Here is a 26,408-nt window from a genome sequence, read left to right on the forward strand (position 1 = left end):
CCAGACAGCAGATCAGAGAAGAGCAGGTGGGGTGGGGGTGGGGGGTTGGAAAGGATGGAGATGGCTGGAGCAAGGAGCTGACTGGCTCTGCTTTGCTTTCCTGTGAGCTCTAGCATCACACCTCCCCCCTTCCTGTCCTTCATAGTCAGTGGTGGCAGACAGAGGGGCAATGTAGAGCTGGAATGAGCAGTGAAAAGCCTCTGGCCCTTGCTTCTGACTTTGCAGCAGCCAGCGGCACTGAGGTCAGGAGGGGGGAGGGACTGGAGTAGGGAGCAGAATGGATCTTCTCTGCTTTGTTCTATTGTGTGTGTGTTTCCTGCTTCAGCCTCTCTCCTCCAGTCCTCTGCAGTTCTGTTGCCAGGAGGGCAGGAGCCGCATGTGGTTCCCCGAGTCACAGGTTGGCCACCCCTGGTTTACGGTTTGGTTTCTCTCTTGAAGTGCTTATTGACTATTTTTCCCCCTCAGCTTAAGATCTGAGCTTCTCCTTATGCATATGTCCTGTATAAAATTTGTTTAAAACTTTTTTTTTTTATTTTTTATTTAGCTGCCAGATAATAGAGAAGTTTTAACCAGATTTTATACAGGACATACAAGAGGCACTACAGCTTAGCTGGCTCAAAAAGTTGAAGAGCTCCCTGCAAGTGTGGCACACTAGAATATAGTGCTGTAGACCCTCAGAAGGAGCAAATAACATTTTAATAGGAAGCTAATTTTCCCCTCAAGCCATGAGCTTTGTCCTGAATATCCAAATTCATCTGCCTTCTGTGATACCACACCCTCTTTGTGCACACAGTCGACTGATCTGTATTTACATAGAATAATTGGAGAAATCATATCCTACTTTAGTTCATTTGTAATGCAATACCACTGTCTTCACAAATAAAATCCTGGTCTTTTATAGGAGGTAAAGGTTCCTGCAACCTCAGGTACTGACTATGCTTGTACAATAAGATAGATATGAAGATGGGAGGGCCGCCTCTGAGGAAGGAAAGGGTGGGCTGCGATTGGAGGGCCGGCTCTGGGCGATGATCCTGGACCTGCACAGATCTCACCTGGCAAACATGAACCAAGGGTGGTTTATATGATTCCCTAATGAACAGGTTCTCCTTAAATATATGGGGGGAGGAGGGCAGGTGTCTTTCTGGAAGACATAAATATAAGGCATAAACTGAACCCATTGGGGTTTACCCGAAGCTATTAATATCTGATGATATCTGGCAAGTCTCTCTGAGGCATCCTGCCATTCCTTGACACCTCAGCAAGAGTTTTGAAACAGGAGAAGGAACAAATTCCCCTTCATGCATGTCTGCCTCCTCATGGAGAAAATAATCTTTAAAAGTCTTTTATCCTTTCCTCCTTGGGGGGAGGAATTGGTATAAAGGCACTATATTTTATTGTTGCGGACCATTTCAGCTTAGTTTATTTGAAGTACTCGTAACAGAGATCCCTGAAATCATAATTGCTGACCGTTTTAGTACTAATCTGTATTCTTGTTCTTCCTGATTTGTCAGTATGGCTTAGATTTTTTGTAACCAAATAATATAGGGAAACTCTCAACACTAAACAAGCTGTCTCTAACGTTGTCTTGCGTCTATAATAATCTGTAAATGAATACCGCATCAGCAAGCCAGTGTGCCCTGCATTGCATGAGCCACCCGGACAGCTCAATCATGTGTGGATCAGCCCGAAAACCTTTTTTTTTTTGAGGAATTTTAAGTTGCAATTTAAAAACCTTTCTTTCAAAAATCCATATTGTTAGTCCTGCTAGATTAACTGTGATCAAAGCTTTTAATCTTATAATCTTGGGCAAGTCACTTTATCCCCTGAAGCCTCAGGTACCCACAGGGACAGTACCTTTCACATGTGCGCATGTTTGCCGGCTCGCGCCCGGAAACAGAGCTACTTTATAACTTTCGCACATACGTGTGCACACGTTATAAAATAGCCTTGCCGCACGCAAGTGAGTGCGTGCGGGCACGTGTGCGCAAATTCTGTTTCTGCCGCGTGAATAGGATTTTAAAAGGGGTACGAGCTGACATCATTGCCTGTTTTACCAGTTCGTCCAGTTAAGGGATAGGACTTTCAAAGCCTCCTAGTTTAATAGCCGTCCTTCCTTCTCCCCATTAGATCCGACCCTTAAAACCACGCTGATCTGTTTATTTTTATTTTACTACTTACACATCATCCATAGCAGGAGTAAAGTTATGCAGCAGGGGGCCTGGGGCCTCTGTGCACACTGGATTGTGTAAATATTTATGCACTAATTTCAATGCAAAATCCAGGAACGCCCATGCCCCGTACCTTTTTTGAAAAAAAAAAATGTTTGTGTGCCCAGCAGGAGATATGTGCGAATCCGGGCGGGTTTTAAAATGTGTTCGGCGTGCACCAGCCTTATATAGTCGTGCGTCCCTTTGTTGATGTGCGCGCCAGGCTTTTAAAATCATCTTTTAGATTGTAAGCTCTATGGGGCAGGGACAGATTGTACCTAAAAAAGAAAATGTAAACCGCCTTGAGCTCAATTTGGAAACGTGGTCTAGAAATACAAAATTATTATTGTTATATTATTATAGACATCGTGTGACGAGCTGCGAACAGAATGTTTGACTCATGGCATTGGATTTTCTGCTGTTTTTCAGAAAACTGTCCAGATCAAAACTATTTTCTTACTAGCTGGAACCCGGGACATGATGCTGAGAAGAGAATTATTATCAAGAAGGGGGATAAGTTTCTTCTGAAGTCAGATGCCACTGTGCATTCTATAGTTATTCAGGATGGAGGTATGCTTGCTTTTGTAAAATTGCTACCAGGCTGTAGCATGCTTTTTTTCAGTACTAATTAATCAGACGTGTGTTTCTTTGTATACAAAATCTGCAATAAAAATCAAAGAATAAAAGTCGTTTAAAAAAAAAAAAAAGAAAGGCCCTGCCATGGATTTTGAGATGACTAGGTCAAAAAGGTCAAGTCATAGTCAGCCTTGGAAAAGAAGGTAGCGATTCTGGCACATCGGCGCTATCTGTTGGTTTATTGCTAGCGGTTTCCTTTTTTTTTTTTTTTTTTTTTTTAAATGTGCACTGTGATCCGATGCTTTGGCACAGATGGGATCATGGCACACTTGAGTTCACGTCCATGCTGTATGGGATGGTTTTCCACTGAAACATCCCCTCTTAAAGAACTGGAAAAAAATCCCTGTTTTTTTTTTCTGTAGGGAAGGTATGTTTGAATCAACCAAGTGTGGAATTGGGCCATGCAACCATGGTTAACATCGGTATTATTTGGACAGGGATCTAGGGATCCATAAGGTCCATAGTGGTGTGGGATAATCCTTGTAACACTGCATCCAAAGATCAGCACCTTCAGTAGAGCTAGAGCTCTTAAAGCTGTACACCGTTTTAGTCAAATAGTTGCTCAGCAGGGCAGCGCCCAACTTCTGAGCCAACGCCACCATCTCCTGAAGCCCTTGGTGTACCATGGAGTCCAGCTCACCAAGGGCTCACTAGACCTTGTCAAAGCCAACTTCTGAGAAGTTAATTGGAGCCTAAGGGGAACAAAGCTTTCGTAAACTGATACCATGGCCTTTGAAAGCAAGAGTTTTACTCTCTCTCTCTCTCTTTCTCTTTGCTGTAGGGCTGCTTGTTTTTGCAGATGATGCAAAGGGATCTAGAAATATTACTCTGAGAACTCGTTATATCCTGGTAAAGGATGGTGGAGCGCTTCATATTGGAGCAGAAAGATGCCGCTACAAATCCAAAGCGACGATCACTCTCTATGGCAGATCAGACCAGGGTGACGGCGTGCCAACGTTTGGCAGAAAGTTCGTCGGTGTGGCTGCTGGCGGGACACTGGAATTGCACGGAGCGCAGAAGACCTCATGGACTTTGCTGGCGAGGACCCTGCATTCCTCAGGGCTCTCCTCTGGTTCGTATGCGTTTCAAAGGAATTTCTCCAGAGGGCTAAACGTTAGAGTGATTGACCAAGACACAGCACGGGTACTGGAGGCGGATCGATTTGATACCCACGAATATCCAAATGAAAACCAGAGACTCCAGGAATTCCTAAAAGCTCAGGACCCTGGTCGCATTGTGGCTATTGCAGTAGGAGACTCTGCCTCCAAGAGCCTTTTTGATGAAACCAAGCGGATTATCCAGAACCTTTTGGGCAGTAAACTTGTCAGAGGATTAAGTTACAGGTAACTCAGCTGCCAAAAAAAAAAGTCTTCCCCTTCAAAAATAATTAAAAAAAAAAAAAATCTGTGCAAGTAGGAGCTGATGTGTAATTATGCTTAAAACCCCTGAAAAATAACTTTTTGGTGAAAGTGCATTCTCTGTTCAATGCTAAAATATGTTGAGTAATTTGACAGAATGTAATACTGGGCTTTTTGCCTTCCGAAGGAGGTTCTTGCTTAAAGCTACCCAAAGTCAGCTCTTGAAAAATATAGTTTGCAGTCAGATGTGTAAATCTAATCACAACCAGGATCTTCTTACGGCTTCCCGAAATAAATATGGTCAGCATCTTTAAATTAAGAAGCGGTTGTCAAATGGAAAGTGAAAAGCTAAACTCCTGGTGTTATTACTTATTTTTAAAAGGGAAACAATTTGCAATTTCACTCAGTTTCCTTCCTGTAGCTTAGATATTTTCCTCACACGTATTCAAATGCCTATTACTTGTCGCTGTTCCCTTATCCCGTGTTGGTATATCCCTAGTAATATTTTCTTTTTTTTCTGCCAAACAAATTGATTTCACAGATTTCCGGATGGAGTTGAAGGTGGTTGACTTTAAAATTTGACAGCACCTGCTTCTTGATAGCTACAGATAGTGGGCTTTCTTTACCCTTGGAGGTTTTGGCTTTTACTAAACAAAGACCAGTTGAATATTGTGTTTTGTTTTTTTTTAGCGCCCGCTGTTAGAAGAGGCAATATTTGGCAGCCCTTTGTGTAGTTTTGAAGCTCTCGAAATTTTGTTCAGAATACAGGAGGTGAAGTTCAGGCACTGCCCCAAATTGTTAGTCAACCAGCTAATCCACGGCTTTTATTTGCCTCAAGGCCTTTACCCCAAATATATTTACTCCTGCGTAGAGCAGGAAAAAATACACGTGCCCTCCCTTTTGCCTACGTATTTCCCCTTTCTTTCCTACGTGAGGAAAATTTATATATTTTGTTTTCTTTTCCTCCTGTGGGAAATTATGGGAGCCAAACTGTGCCTCTCTTTATTTCCTTTCACTCTATCCAACTCCATTGGAATGGAATCTGAAAAAAAAAATTCTCAGGAAACAAATGGGGTAAAAGTCCTGTTTTGCAACCTTTTCTTAATACTTTTTGAAGAGAAAGTAATTTGATGGCCACAGCGCTTTTGTCAGTATTAATCTGGGAGGACCAGCTGAAAGAAAGTTGTGGTGACTCCAAGGTCCATATTCAAAGGCCATTTAGATAACTTTAGACCTTCTAAGCAGGTCTAAAGTTATGTCCTTGTGTGGCCGGATAACCCCCTCCCTACCTGGATATCTTTAACAGGGCCAGCAGCTTTACTCTTCCACTCCTGATGCCCAAATTTTAGATATGGGCCTCTTGGGCTGTGAACCCTGTAATCCCAAACCTCTCTTTATACAGGTTACGGGGCACTCTCCCCCACCCCCACCCACATTCCCAGTTTCATACATCAGATAATGGTGCACTTCCATCCTACAATCCCTTCCCACCCACTCACAGAACGAGTGATCCTGCCCAGACCCCCCCCCCCATGTCACCCCCATACAAAATAAAAACACCGCCAAGAGCGAGGTCTTGCTTTACCTGCTCCCGGCGGTGCAGCGTGGCTTCTGTCTTCTAGCACTGGAAGTGTAAACTACCCATAGTGTATGCTTCCAGTCAGGGCGATGCAGTAAAGTCCGCGGGAGAGCGGGTGAACGCGATTCAGTATTTAAATTAGGCCCGGCGGTAAAAACGGGCAAAAGGAGGCGCTAGGGACACTAGCGCGTCCCTAGCGCCTCCTTTTTGACAGGAGTGGTGCCTGTCAGCGGGTTTGACAGCCGACGCTCAATTTTGCTGGCGTCTGTTCTCAAACCCGCTGACAGCCACGGGCTCGGAAACTGGACGCCGGCAAAATTGAGCATCTGGTTTTCGGCCCGACAGCCGCGGGCCGAATTCAAATTTTTTTTTTCTTTTACTTTTTTTACTCTTCGGGACCTCTGACAATATCGCCATGATATTAAGTTGGAGGGTGCACAGAAAAGCTGTTTTTACTGCTTTTCTGTGCATTTTCCCGGTGCCGGAAGAAATTAGCGCCGACCTTTGGGTCGAGGCTAATTTCTGAAAGTAAAATGTGTGGCTTGGCTGCACATTTTACTTTCTGTATCCTGCGCGCATACCTAATAGGGCCATCAACATGCATTTGCATGTTGAGGGCGCTGTTAGGTGCCGCGGGTTGGATGTGCGTTTTCCTCCCCTTCCTGAATAAGGGGTAAGGGAAAACGTGCGTCCAAGAGCAGGCTAACAGTGCGCTCCGTTGGAGCGCACTGTACTGTATAGGCCTGAGTGCTAGAAAAGTAAGCTTACTCTTAGCACAGGAAGTGTACACTCTGGGTAGTTATGCTTCCAGCACTAGAAGAGAGAAACAGCGATGGAGTGCCAGGAGCAGGTGAGTTGAGACCTCGCTCTTGGCAGATTTTTTTTTTTTTGTATGGGGTGAGATGGGGGGTGTGGGCAGGACTGTTCATACTGTAGTTGGGTGAGAGGGATTGGGGAAGGGAAGGGCACCGCCATCTGATGTATGATACCTGGAATGTGTGTGCAATGGGGGGGGGGGAGGTTTGGGATTAGGGAGTACATGGCCCAAGAGTCCCATATCTAAAATTTGGGGATCAGGAGGTGAAGAGTAGAGCTGCTGGCCCTGTTTGTTTATTTTTATTCGCAGACAGCACTGCTTACCCCAATATTCGTTGTCAGAGCTACTTACCCCTATATCTTTTAAAGGTATGGGGGTAAGTAGGGCATTTTCTGGCCACACAAGTCCGGATAAAACCTAACCAGCTATATTCAGACATAGCCGGTTAGGTTTTAAAGTTAGCCGGATATAGTCAGATAACTTTAAACAAGTATATTCAGCAGGACATTTAGCTCTCTGAATATACGGGACAAGTCATCCAGCTAACGCTAGCCGGATATCTTGCCCACCAGACGGCCTCCTGAATATTGGCCTCCCCAAGCTCATTTGATACAATTAACAGCAGTCTGTATAAAAAGGGCACAAGGAGGGTGCTGCTTTCCCTTTCTACTTGGTCTACAATGAAAATGCACTTAAGGTCCACCTTGGTGATCAAAGAGTGTACCTACTCTTTTTCACCCATTGCATGAAACGCTGAGCCTCTGCAGCAGAATGCTTCAGCCCAGTGCACGTTTAGAGGATCTGACTGAGAGAAAATGCCCAGCTGGTCAGTCTCAACCTAGAACGGCCATCTCCCAACTCTGTGAGAAGTTGCATGGTTTTGTTTGTTTACGAGAAAGCGATGCCCATTTCTGCGTTAGCTGTTTACTGGCTCCTTTCAGAAAGTGACATGAGACACAACTGGCATCTGTCCCCCAGATGTATCAACTCCTTTCCAGAGGGCAAGCTTGCCTCCCTGCCTGACTTTATTAAGTATCCCTGTACCGTGCAGGACAGGAGAGGAGGTACAAAAGGGTATCTTTGACTTAACCCGAGTCCCTGGTGTCGCCATTGTTATTGATTGCACTCATGTGGGTTTGCTTTGTCCAAGGAAGCCATCTACCAGACTTAAATCGAAGGCATTACATCATACAAACATCTAGGTCTGCTGTGACCATTGCTTACTAGTTCCTACCAGAAAGCCTGTATAGTAGGGTAGATCCATTGCTATGATTGTGTATCCTGATAACGATGATGTGCTTGGGTCCAGGAGTTGGAGTTCTACTGTATAAGTGCTGGAACTGTTGTCCTCAGTGAGGCAAGTGATGTCTTCCCAGCTGCTTGCATTTCATGTTGCACAGCTTCTGTTTCGGATTTAAAGGAGATAATGGTTATCCCCTGTTGGGCAGGCTTTTTACTCACTTCCTGCCTCTTTACCTCTAAAGAGTAGTACAACTGTGCTCTTCACTCCTCCATCCCCTTAACTGAGTGCACCTTTGAGTTATTAAAAAGCCAGTTTTGCTCAGTAGGCTACACTTAAGTTAGTCAAAGTCAGCAAGGTGTGCATTGTGTTTTGCATGTTACGCTATGTTTGTATTCATCAGCGTCATTCCTGGCAAGAGGAGGTAGTTGTGGAGGCAGAAAAGATGGGCACAAAGGAGGAAGCTGAGGATTGAGACATGGCAGCTGCAGGTGCAGTAATCATGGGGACCTCATAGTCTCTCGAATATTTCAGCTAAGGGCTTTCATTTAGGCGTGTGATGTGCAAATGTTGTTATGACATAGCTGATGAGATTTCTAGATGTTAGGAATGTTTTGGTGTTGCTCTGTGGGTTAGAGTCTGCCCAGGTTTAAAAGTACTTGAGCTGTCAGGACATCTTAGCATTGGAAAAGTGAAGAGGTGCTTCTTAGAATTCATCGAAAGTGTGTGTTGAACCATTTGAATAGGGCATGCTATCCCTTAATGGTCAGGGCAACTGTTGATAAATATAGTGATGGTAGAGATGGGGTTTACATACATTTGCTTGTGTGGACTGCAACACATGGTACTTAGGAGCTTCCTAAACCATCAATGGTAATGTTTGCCCTTAGTAATTTTTATGTATTTATTTAATTTATTTATATTACACCTTTCAGCACTTCAAAGTAGATTACATTCAGCTACTGCAGGTATTTCTCTATCCCCAGAGAGCCTATAATCTATTTGTATTTTTCCATATGTGTGAGTGCTGCGGTTTTCCCCATTTATTCCTTTGTACTGGGGAAAATGTGTTTCAGAGAGTGCACAGTTGAGGCAGTATGGTATTTGGAATAGACAGATGTGTTTGGTGTATTGTGCTTAGTTTTCACTGACATCGTGACGCTGTTCAGCACTAGTTCAGCACTGCAGAATGTCAAGTGTAGCGCAGACACAGGCGTTTCATTTGCCATACCCACTTACAACCTCCGGAAACACACCTAAGCTTAGGTGTGTTTCCGGAGGTTGTAAGTGGGTATGGCAAATGAAACGCCTGTGTCTGCGCTAAACTTGACATTCTGCAGTGCTCGCCAACATCACTCTGCTGCTCTCTGGGTAAGATATACTTTGGCGAAGAGGGGGGATGAGTTCTCCGCTTGACCTGAGCATTTCCCATAGCCACATGATGGGCGTGGTTGGCTGATTCAAGTTTTCCCCCATTGAATGAGTTCCGATGCCTGAGTAGCACATGACAGTATAAAAGGTTTGTCAGGTGTTTGTTTTTTATTGCTTTTTCTCCTTGCTTTTCCCTTTGTTTCGTAGTTTAGGTTTCCCATTGTTTGTAAGAGGGAAAATATGAACCTTGGGAGCCTGTTAAAGGAGCAGTGAGAGGGATTCTTATTCTAAGAGTAGAGTGTCTTTTGTATTCTTAGAAAATTGCCAAACAAAATTGAGCCCTTTTGGCACCCTAAAAATGAAGGGGGAAACAAGTCGTCTGAAATCGAGTGCCTGTTACGGGTTCATTCATCAGGGCGAGATTAAAACCCTTTGGTGGGCATTAGGCAAGCAAGTGCATTGGCCCCCCCTCCCCACCATTTTTAAACCCCCACAAACATGTGACCACCCCAGCATAATCACCTTCATTTCCCACACACTCCTGGCACCACACATCCATTTCCTTCATTCCCCACTCACTGTAGCATCGTCGGCTTCATCACCCCCTTCTCCCTTTCACCTGATCATCTCTAGCAGGCCGGAGGTCAGCAAGCAGCACTTCTTACCTGCTGCCGCCGCCTCCTCTGCAGTCTGAATCGTGCCGGGCTGGCAGGTTTCATAAGACCGGGGGCCTCGCTCACACTTCTGACCTCAGAAGGAGAAGACAGCAAGTGGTTCATTTCCTTTCCCTCGCCGTTCCTCCCTCCTCTTTCTGCTACAACATTTCATTTAACATACGAATCCCTCTTAGCTCGTCAGAGGCTCTCAGCCTTGGAAACTGAGCCGTCTGAATGGCTGATGGATCTACTCTGTTTTAAAATCCATTCAGCTAACAAGAAGGGGGACGGTTTCCTTAGCATTTTTAATTATTGAATTTTTCAGTTTATTGTGGGAGCTGCTTCTTGCTTTAAAATGTTTTGTTATAATTTGGGAGGGATCACCGAAGAGGATCAGAAGGCACAATGTTGAGACAACGAAGGACGCCTGCGTGTCCTGTTGGCGAGTGTTTCCTGTTGTATAGCTCAGCTTGATAATGGGTTCCCCTTTTTCCTTCTTTAGACAGTCCTGGGCTTTTGTTGGTGTTATCGGTGGTGGAAATTCCTCGTCTAGTGAATCGGTTAGAGACTATGAAAATCACAGCACTGGCGGAAAGGCGATTGCTGAAAAAGACTTCTACACAGTGGACGGTGAAAAGTTTATTGTGAGAGCTTATAGCGAATGGAATAATGGTAGGACAATGATAAATAACATTAACCTTAATTAACCAGAATTGTTTTAAAGACAGATAATGATTATTTAAGGGGATTGTTTTCTAGGGTTTGATGTTGCATGTAAAGTTTTTCTTCTTGGCTTTGCCATTCTGCATGATGAGCTTTTTTATTTATTTTTATTTATTTATTTATTTTTATTTATTTATTTAATTTTATATACCGACAGCCGTTTGCACATCGTGCCGGTTTACAAGTAACTTACAACCATAAGATATATAGGCAGAAGCCTTTACAAATAACAGTATGTAACATAAATGCAGTAACAGAGCAAGAAACTAATGCAGTAACAGAGAAAGAAACTAAATAACTTAGGGAGGGAGGGGTAGGGGTAGTCATGACAAAGGGGGGGGGGGGGGGGAGGGTGAAAACAGACACATGGGGATAAGATATGTACAAGGGATTCAAGCAATAAATTGATATGTATAATGGTTTTATACAAAGTTGTATAGACGTGAAAACAAAAGTCATTGGGGTGAGGTGATAAGTGTGACTTGTACTAAGCTTTTTGCTTTTCATTTAGAACTGTTTACTGGCAAAATTGGGAGCCCCGTGCCAGATGATGTTAACAAACACTGTCGTAGCAGTACAGCAACTTTAGCCAGTTTTGTGCATGGCTTTTTTTTTTTTTTTTTTAAAACACTTCTGAATGTGCTGGCGTGCCTGGGTGATCCTTTTCCCAGCCAGGCAGAGAATGTGCCAGCAAAAGCATGCAGCGTTGTGCATTTTCAGTATCAAGCATGTATAGTGGGTACTGTGCCTGTGTGGTATGGTTCCTTTCCCGGCATGGGATGTTCCTAGGCACTCATGGGCCTGAGTCCCACGTTCCTATCCCCACCTTGCTGCCAGAAACCCTGTGGACAATGTGGGGGTCTGAAGCTTTGCAATAAATCTAGAAATAATTCCTGGCCCGATCCTGCATCACCTATGGCTGCTGTTCAGGTCTCCTCCCTGCACGGCTACAGATGTGTGCAGTGGATCTGGTAAACTGAAGCTCCTCTGTTGGTGCCACATTTGGCACATGTATGCTCGGCTATAAAAATCTTTCTTTGCAATCCTTATTGAGTGTTAGTCCCCTAACAAAGTTGTTCCCAAACCCAGTACTGGAGGCACACCTAACCAGTTCTGTTTTCTGAATAGCCAAGATGAATATGCATGAGAGAGGTTTGCATACACTGTGACTCCAGTGTATGCACATATCTCATGCATATTCATTATGGTTATTCTGAAAACCAGACTGGTTACGTGTTCCTCCTAGGACTGGGTCGGGAACCACTGCCTTAACATATGGGGCTGTACTGTTAACCATATTTATTTATTTATATATATATATATATATATATATATATATATATATATATATATCACGTTTCGATAACTTCTGGCTGTCATTAGTGCAGCTTCCAAGTTAAAATTGCTTTTGTTGCAAACATTTGGGTTTCTGCAAAGTGGAAACAGAATGTGAAACTGGAGATGTGTGTTTTCAGTGGCTGAAACCATGAGCCTTCAACTTTCCTGTTTTTGATGCCTGCCTGTGTCAGAGAGCACCTGAGCCATGTGTTTGGTTGTGGAATCTGCGGAAGAGCGATGGCTACAAGAACATTGAGTGGATGAGAGCTGGGAATTGCAGCGTGGCCTCAAGGGAGGTCTTGCTTTTGTCCAAATGGCAGGGGCATGGGGCATGTTAGTGGTGTGTTTGTTTTTGCATACTTTGCTTTGCAATAAGCAACATTTTTGTTTTGTTTTGCTTCCTCTTGGTGCATCCTTCGGCTAGGTGTCCCGCACTCGGTTTTCCAGGTGGAAGCGATAGATGGCGTGGTGTTGGATGTGCTGGATGATGTCAGCAGCTGGAACGCGGGCGATCAGATCGTGGTTGCCAGTACAGACTACTCCATGTTCCAAGCCGAAGAGTTCACGCTCCTTCCCTGTCCTGACTGCAGCAAGTTTCAGATCAAAATACGAGGTAGGATGGTGTCACCAGCATGATGTGCGTGAGAAATAAGTCAAAAGCTGATGTACTGCTTTTGTGGTCATTTCCTAACAGTGTGAATCTGTTACATAAGGGAGTGGTGATGCCAGGCGGTGATCTCATGTTAACCTCTTCTGCCTTGCTTTTGTCAGTTTTGACTGTGCCTACACTAGGGGGTAGATGAACAGCTTTGCCTCTTCCTCCACAAACTGGATGGCAGAAAGAGAAAATGTGAGTGACTTTGTAGCTTATATTATATAAGTTACTGCCCTCTGTCCAAATTATGGTGTCAGGGTCAAAACAACGAATCACCAGTGATCAGGACTCCCACATTCCCCCTTGTGTCTACTGTTTCTGGTGTACACTAAGAGACTTGCAAGGGCGATACAGAGCCTGGCACGAGGGGTGGGGTGCTGGTGATAGGGACAGGAAGCCTGCTGCCAACAGCAATCTCTGTCTGTTCTCTCTGTTTTCTCATTCATTCTTTATTTCTAAAAAGACCCTGTTACCAGCATGTAGTGCTTGCTAGCCTGCCATGCTCACACATACCTTCTGCAACTGATTCTCAGTTCAAAGCTCCCCATCTTTTGTGCTGGCTTCTTCTGGTTACCAGTCATCTTGGCTCTTACCAGTTTTTGCCTTTGTCTGTGTAGATCTCCAGGACTCTACTGTGTGGCATTTATTTCCCCTCACCAGTCATCTCAGGAATTTTAACTTGCCTCTAAATATTTATTGTCCAGGCTGGATTTGTCTCTTTTCCAGCTCCAGATGCCATGTCTTCCTCACCTCTTCCGTGCTTGGCGTGTGCAGTCATCTGCCCCTCAGTGACTCTTTCTTAAGTAAAAGGACTTGAAACTTCAGCTGGATATTAAAGTCTGAGATACCCCATCTCTAAGCTTCGTCAAGCCAGTCTGAAACTCTTCTCAGAGTTTATACTATTGACTATTTTTTAGCGTCCAGTCAGATGAATCCAGAACAAATGGATTATGCACCTGTACCAGCAGATGGACACTGAGCAAACTGACATCACAGAACGTAAACCCCTGATGTCACAGTACATATACCCCTGCAGTGAAATTGACTTTCTTTGTCTCCAGCAGATGGTGGACGTGCATCTCCCTACTGGGGATTGCTTCATTTTGAAAAAGGAGAATTAAGGATATTACATTTGCGCTCCTCTCTTGCAGTGATACCAAAAGGTCCCTCCCACAGTTGAGAATTCCTGAGATGATTTCTCTGGTCCTTCCAATGAGTACCTTGGTCTGGTAGCTGGTTTTTCAGCCAGCATGGACTTAGCTGCCTAAGCGACTGAAAGGCAATGGGTGCAGGAAGCTGAGTGCGGTGGTGACGGCATATGCCCTCTCTTCCTGCAGCTGAAGAGCATCTCTGTACTCAGCCAGGTAAGGCTGAGCTCAGGTAAGTTTAAAAAAAAAATAGAGAGGAAGTGATGTCAGCTGTCGCAAATGGCTGCTTGAAGCCTGGGCTCTGCATGACTTGATGATAAAAGTGGCCTTTTTACCAACCTGAACACACTCTATGTTCTATACTAGCGGCGATATTGTTCCCGGGAACATAGCGAGCCATCAGAAGATGATGGATTTAATGACATTTTCTTACCCCGGGACCGTGGCGCAACTGAAAGAGGCCGACAATGGTGAGGCCAACAGGAGCGAGCTGGATATGGAGGCACCTGCTGTGAGTTCGGAGGCAGCCGGCAGCTTGGCGGGCCTAACCAGGGCAGAATTCTTAGAAGATTTGAAATGTGACATCGCCGCAGTTAAACAAGAAGTTCACGAGGCCGTGGGAGAACTGCAGCGGGATGTAGATGATTTGGGTCAGAGAGTGCTTGATCTCAAGCAGAAGTTGGAGGTGCACGCTGCAGACTTGACGCAATACTCAAAAGATTTCCAACAGTTGAAGCAATTATCTGAGGAGCTTACTGACAAACTAGAAGATTTGGAGAACAGATCTTGCAGGAACAACATGCAGATTCGAGGTATCTGAAGTAGAGGGCTTCACAGATTATAATATGCTTGTCCAGGATAAATGTAAGGCTATCTTGAGATTTGACTCTGTTGATATGTTAGTGAAGGTTGATTGGGCCCATTGGTCCTTGGGAAGGGCGATCAATAATAAACCCAGAGATATTATAGCCTGCCTACATGACTTCTTTGTGAAAGATATAATCATGCAAAAAGCGAGAGGTCTGGGAAATATATCCTGGAAAGGGATGAAGCTTCAGATATTTAATGATATCTCTGCCGTTACTTTATGATGACGCAGGAATATGAAGCACATTACTGATTCCTTGAGGGCGGGTAACACTAGATACAAATGGTTTTACCCTTTTGGAATTTCATTTACCACATGGCCAATTCTTGATCGCTCGTATGCCGGGGTCTGTGGAGAGTCTCTTGCGGCAGAAAGGCATTGAGATCAAAGATGCTAAGGTAGATGACCAGCCTGGATCTAGGCAGGAAGTGACTGATGGCAGAGGATTGGCAAAGGAGGCAAACGGCTGAGGAGGAATTCCAATGGCGATATTCCAGTACAGGATTCCGGAACTTGACTAGAGCTGTATGCCTTCCCAGGCTGTTTGGTTGCCATATTCTTCTTTCCGGTTAGTGTATATGTTTAGCAGAAGATTGGCTGTTGGGTTACTGTTCTAATTCCTATTTGGATCTCGACTCTGGCAGTGTGTATATACCTGATCTTACTCTTTCTTTTTTCGCTTTGTAATCTGAAGATTTGTTAGCAAAGCCACTGTTTGCGGTTGTGATACATTATGCAATTTAAGGGGGGTGTCATTCCTCTTGGGTAGTGTGATGGATTCCCTGTCACATGGTTCCTTGTTTAAGGAAGGGGGGCTCTTGTTGGTAGGGGAGCTGGGGGAGGAGGGGATGGGTGGGCTTTGAGTGTTTCTGGTATACCTTCTCTGGGGAGGTGGGTTGGGTTCATTGGCTATTATGGTCCTTTTTATTCCCTAATTGTTGATGTTACGATTGTAACTCTAAATGTGAAAGGTCTTAATATTCCTCAGAAGAGACGACTTTTATTTGAGGAGGCACAATTCAGGCTGGTGTCCATTTTTTTTCATCCAAGAGACCTGCACTCCAGGAAGGATAGGGAGGGCCGATACATAGCTGTAAAAGTTAAGCTAGATACTGTATTAGTGACTTTAATAAACATATATGCACCTAAAGTTAACCAGGGGGAATTTTTTGTGGGCCTTGAACATAATTTGAGCGATTATGGTACAAGGCCATGTATTGGTGGGAGGGGATTTTAATCTTTCCTTTAATCTCAATATAGATAATCATCTCTTACCTAAGGATGGGTTAAAACCACATAGAAATGAAAGTTTTTCAAAGAATTGAGGGGTCTGCAAGATATTTGGTGGGTGATGAACACCCCAGTGAAAGATTATTCTTTTTATTCAAGAGTACATGGTTCTTACTCTAGGATAGATATGCTTTTAGGAAGTAAATTATGGGTTCAGGAGTGTAGTCCTGCAGGTATAGGAGCGCTTACATGGTTGGGACCATGCAGCTGTTTTTGGCTCTTTCCGTTTGCAGCAGGAAGAAAAAGGACAAAAATACTGGAGGTTTAACGATTCTCTATTTGATAAATAGCTCTGTGAGGAAATTCAGGAGGATATTAAAGAATATTTTCGGTTTAATAATTCAGGGGAGGTCATGATTCAAACTCTGGGATTGTTTTAAGGCTGTTCTTCAATGTAAATTGATTTCTAGAGCTGTGGCAGCAAAGAAGTGAACACAAAAAGAGAAATCAGATTTATTATTGTCTATTCAGCAATTAGAACAGTGCCATAAATTAATTGGATGGACATAATGGCTGTTAGGAGGGACATAGTGGCTTCTCATGTGCAGATTTGGGAGCCTTTTCTTCGATGGTATTAGCAGCTCCAATTGTGGTGGCTTATGTTGTCCTTTTCTTGCAGTGCTGTCATATTTGTTTATTTTTATTTTCTTTTTCTTTATCTGTTTGTCTCTTTTAGGGTATAGTTCTGTTACTTAGTCACTTGGAGTATGTGCCTATCTAGCTTATCTTCTTTGGATGTATTTTATGTATTGCTCAGCCTGGGGAGAGGGTGGTGGGGATTTCAGTGTCAAAACCTGTTAGCATTTTTACATCTCTCATGTGTTAGGTGTATTTTCTCACGAATGCTGTTTATATCTGGCGATATTGTTTTTGAGGGATGTTTTTATCATTGCTGACATTAATAAAAACGAAATATAAAGCCTTTTACAGAGACGTAAAAGGAGGCTTTTGTAGTGTAAGGCATCCTCCTTTTTTCCCCGATCTCCATGCTCTGTGCACCGTTCCGAAGTTCATCCCACTCTGTGGGAGGTCGAGGGACATGAGCAGCCTGGCGGGTTGAGCAATCTCTGTAGACTAGGCCCCGCTCTGAGGCTTTTTTGCTGTGTGCCGTGTGATAGGCTGCAATGGCATTTCATGCGTTTTCTAAGGCTGTCCTCTGCAGGATTGTCTGTTCGGTATGTGCATCTAGAGGTGTGTCCAGGTTGTGCATCCAGTTTTTGGACGCTTAGTCAGGCCTTATATTATGTGTGTCTAAATTAAGCGGCGCCTTAAGTGGCTGCACGCTTACCTGTGCACATAAGTTGTATTGTGTGCTTAAATTGTTTTATGGTGCTTATCTTTGGGACGCCTGTTTTGGATGCCTAGACATTGGGCTGCCTAATTTTTGCATGCCTAGGTTGGACGCCTAGTATTTTTGAACATACAAAAAAAAAAAGAAAGCTAGACGCACATCTCCAGTCACCGCTCAAGCACACTTTTGGCCATAATGGCGCCTATGCCTGAGAAACCTAAGCACCTTTCTCTTTGCACTGCCTGTCATATTCTGGTATCTCAGCCAGGAGTGCCCGCTAACTTGTGTCAGCGCTGTTTGGAGGCTCAGGGTGAATTACCTTCCTCTGATTTCCCTAAACCTGGTTCTTCCTAGCCAGATATAGGCCTGGGTGCAGACAGCTCAGGTGGGGGTGCCTGATTTTGGAACTCCCCTAACTGGTTCCTTAGCAGGGTAGTGAGTGCTCAGTGAGTACACCTCAAGTACCTCCTGGATTGGTTGCTTCTACTTTTTCATGGGTAGTTTTTCCAGGGATTGCAATCCTTTCTTCAGGCATAATCTTCAGCCTTCTCTAAATCTCCTAGAGCAAAGTTTCCGGACTGGAACCTTTCCGGGACCTACTGATAAGCGCCAGAGTATTGCTAGAGTGGCAGCAGAACTTCCTGATGGAGGTCCGGTGGACACGTATAATGACGCTGATCCTGACTCCCTTGAAGATGGCGAAATTCCTCCAGGATTAGAACTGTATAGAACTAAGCTACAGTTCTTTCATAAAGATGAACTGCCAGCTCTGATTTCCCAGACCTTGAAAATGCTTGGAGTTCCTGTGGCAGATGCTGTGACCGAGCTGTTCTTCATTTAACCACATGGCTAAAGACTGTGAAATAGCCATCAAGTGTTCAGAGTGCGGGAGTGACCAACATGATACACCCTGACGGAACAAAGCTTCATCCTTCGGGAGCCTCCCACCCTAGTTCAAACTCGGCGGGGAGGAAAGGGCAGAACAAACACCAGAACCTGAAGTGATCCCCAAATGCACACAAATGTATGGGAGAAATAGCAACGGGAAATCCTGCACAAAAATATGCTTGGCTAGAGTGTATCCCGAAGAGCTACCTGAGAAGGCAGTCAAGATGTATGACATCATAGATGAGCAGAGCAACAGATCCCTGGCAAGGCCAGAATTCTTTGACTTGTTTGATATCCATCACCACTACTCTCCGTACAACCTCAAAACCTGCTCAGGGGTCACCTGAGGGACAGGGAGGAGAGCAAGCGGATATGTAATAGAGGTAATAGATGGCAGCAACAAGTCAAATTTGCCCACACTCATCGAGTGCAACCAGATGCCTTACAACAGAGACAAGATTCCTACGCCAGAAGCCGCTTGGCACCATTCTCATTTGAAGTCTAAATTGCATCAGCTCCCACCCACTAGATCCGGAAGCAGAAATCCTGCTGCTATTGGGCAGAGACGCACCAACACTGACCAAGATCCTGGAGATGCATGATGCCCCACCAGCCGCTCCCTACGCTTACCGACTCGCACTAGGATGGGTGGTAGTCAGCGATGTCTGCTTGAATCTGACAAGGAGACCAAACGTTCAGGATTACGCTACAAGTGTCTTAGACAATGGACATCCTACCCCATTTGAACCATGTCCTAACCACCTAAGCACCAAGGAGATCCTAAGCTGCGAAGAACTGAATCTCAATTCAGCTACCAGTCGGATCACCCCCCCCCCCCCCCGCCCCCATCAGATGTAGAAGAACATCTAGGGGACTCAGTGTCTCAAGTCTCCAAGGATGACTGCAGACCTACCCTCCCGGTAGATAATAATAGTCCATCACCTGCAGTGGCCACATACGGGCACAGAAGGACAACCCAAGAAGGAGAAAAAGAGTATGGCATGGATGCCAGACGCCTTGTGGAAAAGGACTTCTATGTAGATGATGGGTTAAAGTCCTTACCTACTGCAGAGGAAGCAATGCTGGGAAGCGCAAATCTAAGGCTCCACAAAATAGCCTCCAATAGTCCTGAAGTAATGAAAACATTTTCTTCAGATGATCATGCTAAAGATTTAAAGAACTTGGACCTGAGAGTGGACACACCTCCTCTCCAACGAAGCCTTGGGTTAAATTGGGATCCAAAGAGAGACGTCTTCATGTTCCAAGTCTCGACCCAAGGTAAACCGTACACTCACCGAGGTGTCCTGTCCACAGTCAATAGCCTGTACGATCCACTGGGGTTTGTGACTCCAGCCACGATACAAGGAAGAGCCTTGTTAAGAGAACTTTCATCAAGTGCTACCAAGTGGGACACCCCACTACCTCAAGCAATGAAGCCAGAATGGGAAAAGTGGAAGAGCTCCCTAAAAGTGCTTGAACAGTTCCATGTACCACACACCCATGTTACAGTACCACTCAATACAGCCAGCCGCAAAGAGATATACATCTTCTCGGACGCGCTTTTTTAAGAGCGACAGACGCAGAAGGAACAGTGCGTGGAGGCTTCACCTTCGGCAAAGCCAAGATAACACCACCGCCTAACCACACCATACCGCGTCTGGAATTATGTTGAGCGGTGCTAGCAGTGGAAACAGTGGAGTTAACGACAGCCGAAATGGACATTCGAATTGATGCCATCCATCTTCACATGGACAGCAAAGTAGTATTGAGCTACATCTACAACCAGACAAGAAGGTTCCATGTATATGCTCAACTCTGGGGTTCAGCCACTCAGACCCACTCCGACTGTGGAACAGACTTCGTAGGAACCTGTAAAGAGTCGAACATTGCATCTGTCATGCTTTTAACGCAAAAGAATATTGACATTCCCATGCCGCATGGATACCTTGACCGCGGGGAGCTTTACTGGCATCGATGGAAACAAGTCCAACAGCTTGCCAACGCCTTTTGGAATTGTTGGAAGAAAGAGTACTTGTCTACTCTCCAGTATCGAAGCAGGTGGCAATCCAACAAACCCAACATCCAAGAAGGTGACCTTGTCCTTCTAAAAAAAACCCAGCCAAACCCAACGCAACAACTGGCCTCTGGGACTCGTTTTGAGCCAGCACAATATAATACAAACAGTTAAAACTTCTGTGACTGGCAGCTGGGATGTGTGCTTAGCAATGCTGACAAGAATAACTGGGCAGTTGGGATGGACCTGTTGGTTCTTTTTTTGCTATTATCTATGATCAGCCTTCTTCAACTGCCTGGTAGATGCAGGGTTCCTTTCCCATGTCCCTTTGTACCTCCTCTTTCTCAGGTATTACAGTAGGGGATTGCCTCTCCAATGGCCAAGACTTCCTTTTGCTGCTTCCTATTTTGCCTCTGCTGATTACGTGATAGTAGATGGTACTCTACAAATTGAACTGTGACCAGCGATGTGCTGGCACTCTTTAAATATTCAGCATGGGAAGGACATGTTCCTTCACATGAGGAGTAGCAAGAGCAGTTCCATCAGTTTCAACCCTTAAGAATTTTATAAGCAACCCTGATTCGTACACACCATATGTCTACTGTCCCCATCACTACCCATTATCTGGCATTCACTGCCATTGCTCCTTCCCCCCCCCCCCCCCATTCAGCAGAAGTGTCTGCCGCTCTGCTGATCAGAGCTGACAGGGACTTTGTATGAAGACCAGGACCGTGAACTGAGGTGCACTCAGGACTGGCAGCAGCTACCCCTCTTCCTCCTTTTTGCTGCAGAAGGAGGGGGCAGGGCTGCCACAAGGACTATGAACCTGCAGCAGCTCACTGTTGCATGCTTGGTGCAACCTTCTTGCCAGCTCTGATCAGCAGAGCAGCATTGCATTGCACCATGCCCGCTTTGTATTTCAAGGATCCTACTCACAGTTTGCGTGCTTGCAAGTAGTGGGCATGGGGGTTGATTACTGTACTGAGAGTTTTCTGACACACTCAGTCTCTGCCATTTCTGCCTCCCCTTAACCTTCCCCCCTCCCACCTTTAAACAAGTCTGGAGAGGTCCTGAAATGTTTTCTACCACTGACTGTGTTTGGATCTCTGAGCAAGTCATGTTATTGTTCTGTGCCACAATGGTAACTTAGCAATAACAGTAAAATTTTTGAGTAACATTTTTAATGTTAATAAAACTGCTACTAGGTCCCATTTACAACTTTAAAAAATTGTGTGTACATCAACAAGCAAATGTCAATAGAGAATTTATACTCAAGGTATGGAGCAACCACATACATTTTTATTGACCTGAATCTTCTCGTCTGCTAGGTCAAACCTGAATTCTCCTTTTAGTAAACACAGGAATTTAAAATTACATAGAAATGATAGCAGAAAAGGACCAAATGGTCCATCCAGTCTTCCCTGCAAGCTTATGGTTGTATCTTCTGGGCCATGTAGGTTACCCCATGCTTATCAGTTTCCCAGACTGTAAAAGTAAGGCCCTCATTGGTTGCTGTTTGAATCTAATTCCTTGTTATGCCTTGTGTTGAAGCAGAGAGCAATGTTGGAGTTGAATCAAAGTATCAGGCTTATTGGTTAAGGGTAGTAACCACCACATCAACAAGTTACCTCCGTACTTATCTATTTCCCAAGACCATAAAATCGGGGTCCTCATTGGTTGCTGTTCAAATCCAATTTCCCTTTTCCCCTGCCATTGAAGCAGAGAGCGATGATGGAGTTATATCAAGAGTATGATGCTTTTTTGGTTAAAGCCACACCAGTAAGTTACCCCCATGCATTCTTTTCTTCATTTCCATCCTCTGCGCCATGTTTATCCCATGCCCCTTTGAATTCTTTCATTGTTTTCATCTCCACCATCTCCTCCAGAAGGGCATTCCAGGCATCCACCACCTTCTCCATGAAGAAATATTTCCTGACATCCTCCCTGGAGTTTCATTTCATGACCCCTAGTTCTACTGATTTCTTTCCAATGGAAAAGATTTCTTAGATGTGCATAATTAAAACCTTTCAGGTATCTGAAGGTCTGTATCATATCTCCCCTGCACCTTCTCTCTTCCAGGGTATACATATTCAGATCCTTCAGCCTCTCTTCATAGGTCTTCTCATGCAAACCCCACAACATTTTGATCGCTCTCCTCTGGACACCTCACTCCTGACTTTGTCCGTTTTGAGATATGGACTCCAGAATTGACTACAGTACTCCAAGTGAGGCCTCATCAAGGACCTGTACAAGAACGCTATCACCTTCTTTTACTTACTAGTTATTCCTCTCTCTATGCAGCCCAGCATTCTTCTGGCTTTAGCTATCGCCTTGTCACATTGCTTTGCCATCTTCAGATCTCCAGACATTATTACCCCAAAATACCTCTCTTGGTCTGTGCACATCAATTTTATTCAACACCCATCACATACAGCTCTTTTGGATTACCGCACCCCAGATGCATGGCTTTGCCCTTCTTGGCATTGAATCCAAGCTGTCAGGTCTTTGACCACTCTTCCAGTTTTCTTAAATCCCTTTTCACTCTCTCTCTCTACACATTCAGGCGTGTCCACTCTATCACAGATGTTAGTATTATCCACAAATAGGCAATTTTACCTTCTACCCCTTCCGCAATGTCACTCACAAAGATATTGAATAGAACCCTGTGGCATTCCACTTAACACTGTTTTCTCTTCAGAATAGATTCCATTTACCATTACACACTGTCTCCTATTTGTAATCCACACCACCACCTTGGCACTCACTTCCAAACTTCTCACTTTATTCACAAGCCTCCTATGCGGGACCATATCAAAAGCTTTACTGAAATCCAAGTTGATCACATTGAGCGCTCTTCTCAATCCAAATCTCTTGTCACCCAATCAAAAAAATCAATCAGATTTGTCTGACAGGATCTTTCCCCTGGTGAATCCAGCAGCCCACCAGATTGTATAGTTCAGCAGAGTCTCCATTAATTTTGCCACCACCGAGGTGAGGCTAACTGGTCTGTAATTTCCGGCCTCCTCTCTGCTACCACTCTTGTGAAGCGCTCTTCTCCGGTCCCACAACTTCACTCCCGTTTCCAGGGATCTATTGAACAGGTCCTTCAGTGGACCCACCAGCACATCTCTGAGCTCCCTCAGTATCCTGTGGTGTATCTCACCCATGGCCTTGTCCACTTTCAGTTTGTCTAGCTCCTCCCATACATTCCCTTCTGTAAACAGAGTTTTGTCTACTCCATCCCCATCTATAGTCTTGTTAACCAGCAACAGTCCTCCTCCAGGGTCTTCTGTAATGAATACCAAACTGAAAGATTTGTTTAATATTTCTGACATTTTTGTCACTCTCTACACATTGCTCCTTGTCACCTTTCAATTTATTTCTGACCTCCCTTCTTTCACTGATAATATCTGAAAAATGTTTTGACTCCTCGCTTTACTAAACTTTTTCGCCATCCTTTCTTCCACTTGACCTTTTGCTTTCCTGATTTCTTTCTTCGTTTCCCTCATTTTTAACAGATATTCTTCCCCGCATTCCTTATTTTTGGGATCCTTTATACTTCTTGAACGCTGTTCTTTTTGCCTTTATTTTTTCAGCCACCTCCTTAAAGAACCAGATTAAAGATTAGCAAAAGATTCTTTTACTTCTGTATAGCCAGGAAAAAGATTTCAAGCCAAGCAAAATATAAATCATGCAGAAACTCTCAGTAGGAAATAAAGCAAGCTATATTATGAGAAGGGTCAATGTAAAATTGAACTTCAAAACTTCTCCGAGCATCCGATTCAGGTATGTGTGTGGGTCTCGGCACAGCTGCATTGAGGTGTGCCCTCTGCCTCCGTCAGCTGTGAAGGAGGGGGAAACTCGTACACAATGTTGAAACCATTCCTTTTTCAGCAGCCCTTTGTCTGTGTGCTTATAGAGATTCTGCTGGCATGGTTTATTTTGGCTGACGTACATATTTTGATTTAAGGCATTATGCTCTGCTTATTTATTTGAGGGCATGTGGTTAATTGTTACTATGTATGTTAGCTATGTATATATGTTCCGTACATCGCTTAGAGCTAAGGCGTAAGCGATAAATGAATGAATGAATGAACGGTCCTCCCACTGATGGGGCAGTTGCACTGACAAGTGAGGACAGACTTAAGCACCATCTTCTCATTGCTTCTGAAATCCCATGTGTCTCTCCTCCATGTCACATTGCCTCCCTTCTTCTTCTTCCTCTTCCCATACCTCACCTCTCTCGTTCCCACCGCTTCTTCTAAATTTGCTTCCACCATGTACTCCTCCTCCTCCTCCGATAGTGAAGTGAGTACATTTGCTGCCTTTCGGCCTGCTTTGACACTTCAGAAAGCAGATCCGCCCAGGACTTATCACGCTGGGCTCCACGCCATGCTGTGATCGGGTTTCTTGCTAAAGGAATGCAGCTTCGGCTTCTTTATGACATGCAGGAGCTGATATTTCCTGAACAGTTCTATTCTGCAGTGCCGAGGTGCTGGCTGTCTGATGGTATTTTTATTTCATCCTTTTTTTTTCTTTTTGCTGGCCTGGAGGTTTCCTTATCCTTTTGGCTGCCAGCTCAGTCAGAATCCGTCTCTGTTTGGCTACGGCACCATGAGCCTGCATATTCAAGTCCTTGCAGTTTTCCCCTTTTATTTTGTAGCCTTTCATGTAGTTCAGAATTTCAGCGAGAGGCCTTGAGTGGGGGCAATAGAACAGATGGCGGCTCCTTTCAGATCCTGGTTCCCGTGCAGCCAGGGGTGGCAGAGACCTATTCCCCTGCGGGTGGGGAGAGGGGACACTATAAGCACTGCCTCCGCAGCATCCCCAGCTCCGGTCAGCCCCTGAAGCAGAAACAAACCCGGGTCCTCTGCATGGAAGCTTTCCTCCTGCCCTGTATCGGGGTGTGGCTTGGAACAGGGAAGGAGGGGAGGTATCAGGAGTGCATTGTGGATGATTGGGCAGTCTTGGAGCAGTACTGGGGCAGGTTGGAGTGACTGTAATCTAACAAAGGCTTCATAATAGGTTGATGGTAATTTTGTTTATGCTGTCAACCTCTTTCAGTTTAATGAAATGACTTTTCATGTTGGGTGTGTGAATGTGTGTGTGTGTGTGTATGTGTATGTATATATATATATATATATATATATATATATATATATATATACACACACACACACACACACATTATAGTTTTTTCAAGTTCAGAAATGCAAAGTGGACCTTTAATCTGATCCAGAGGTGCTGCAGACCTTTTTCTACTTCTCCTATCCCAAATTCACAGGCTGCTTTTGATATTTAGACTAGTCCGAACTGTGAAGGTAATTTTCAACCAGATTTATGCTCGTAAATGAGTTTTTTGAAAATTGCTACTTTTATGCACATAACTCCTTTGAAAATTCACTTCATAGGGCTGAATTGTCAAAAGGTTTTACGCACGTAGATGCACTTTTGAAAATTACCATGATATATGCTGCTTTTATTCGTGCAACTCCTTTTGAAAGTTGCCTCCTGTGGGCTTTCCACGAATTTTGAAAGGGAAGGTACACAATGAATTTCTCTTTGAAAATTGCCATGGGACCAGAGTATGTGCGGATACTTGCAGGATTTTGCTGGACAGGAATGTGCAAAGATTTGAAAACCTAGTTGCATGTGCACTCTTCTTGCCTTGAGAACACCTCCTTTCAGTGCAGCTCAGTGCGTACCTGTCCACCGCTGCTTAGCCTCTCAGCCACACTGAGAGGGGACCCATGTTCTGGCAGCCAATTAACATGGGGGGAAAATGCTTTTTACCTGGGTACATTGCTTTGAAAATGACCCTCAAACAGTTAAAATACAACTTAATTTTTAACTGATATCTTTTGGAATGCGTTAACATTTCCGCAAAGAATGGACTGATAAAAATGCTGTGGCTTGCACTTAAATTAACAGAGGTCCAGATTCTGTACCATTTGTCTAGCTGACTTTGGACTTAGCCAGACAGATCGGTGCCGGTTCAACATTTGGCTCTACTCACCACTCGACACTTAGCCTGCTAACTTTTTAGCTAGCTAAAAGGTTAGCTGGATAAGTCTGCGGTGGGCGGGTCCAGGATGGAATTGGCTGTCCAGCCAAATTAGCCAGATAAATGGTGATTTTCAGGGTTACCCAGCTAACTTTGACTTAGTTGGCTTGTGCCACTGAATATCTGGTATAAATTAGCCAAATAACTTTATCCAGCCAGCTTAGTCAGATGTCCCATAGCTTTGGTCTCTTTCTGTGGGTTTTGCTGTGTTTTTTCAACCATAGGCATTGCTCACATGGACTATATTTATTTATTTATTTATTTA

General features: G+C 44.4%; 1 protein-coding gene across 5 annotated transcripts in view; it reads left to right on the forward strand.

Moving 5' to 3' along the window:
• CEMIP2 (cell migration inducing hyaluronidase 2) overlaps nt 1–26,408 on the forward strand; it is a 217,655-nt gene that overhangs the window by 47,953 nt on the left and 143,294 nt on the right. For 4 of the 5 annotated variants that reach the window (XM_029612545.1, XM_029612563.1, XM_029612537.1 and 1 more), the window contains 4 exons: nt 2,637–2,777; nt 3,625–4,186; nt 10,367–10,536; nt 12,350–12,538. In XM_029612545.1, the coding sequence (XP_029468405.1) occupies nt 2,637–2,777; nt 3,625–4,186; nt 10,367–10,536; nt 12,350–12,538 (1,062 nt within the window). Of the gene's footprint in view, nt 1–2,636; nt 2,778–3,624; nt 4,187–9,340; nt 9,357–10,366; nt 10,537–12,349; nt 12,539–26,408 lie in introns of those variants that run through there. The other variant, XM_029612573.1, reaches the window with a different exon arrangement.

This window comes from Rhinatrema bivittatum, chromosome 1, assembly GCF_901001135.1.
Source record: "Rhinatrema bivittatum chromosome 1, aRhiBiv1.1, whole genome shotgun sequence".
Lineage (NCBI taxonomy): Eukaryota > Metazoa > Chordata > Amphibia > Gymnophiona > Rhinatrematidae > Rhinatrema > Rhinatrema bivittatum.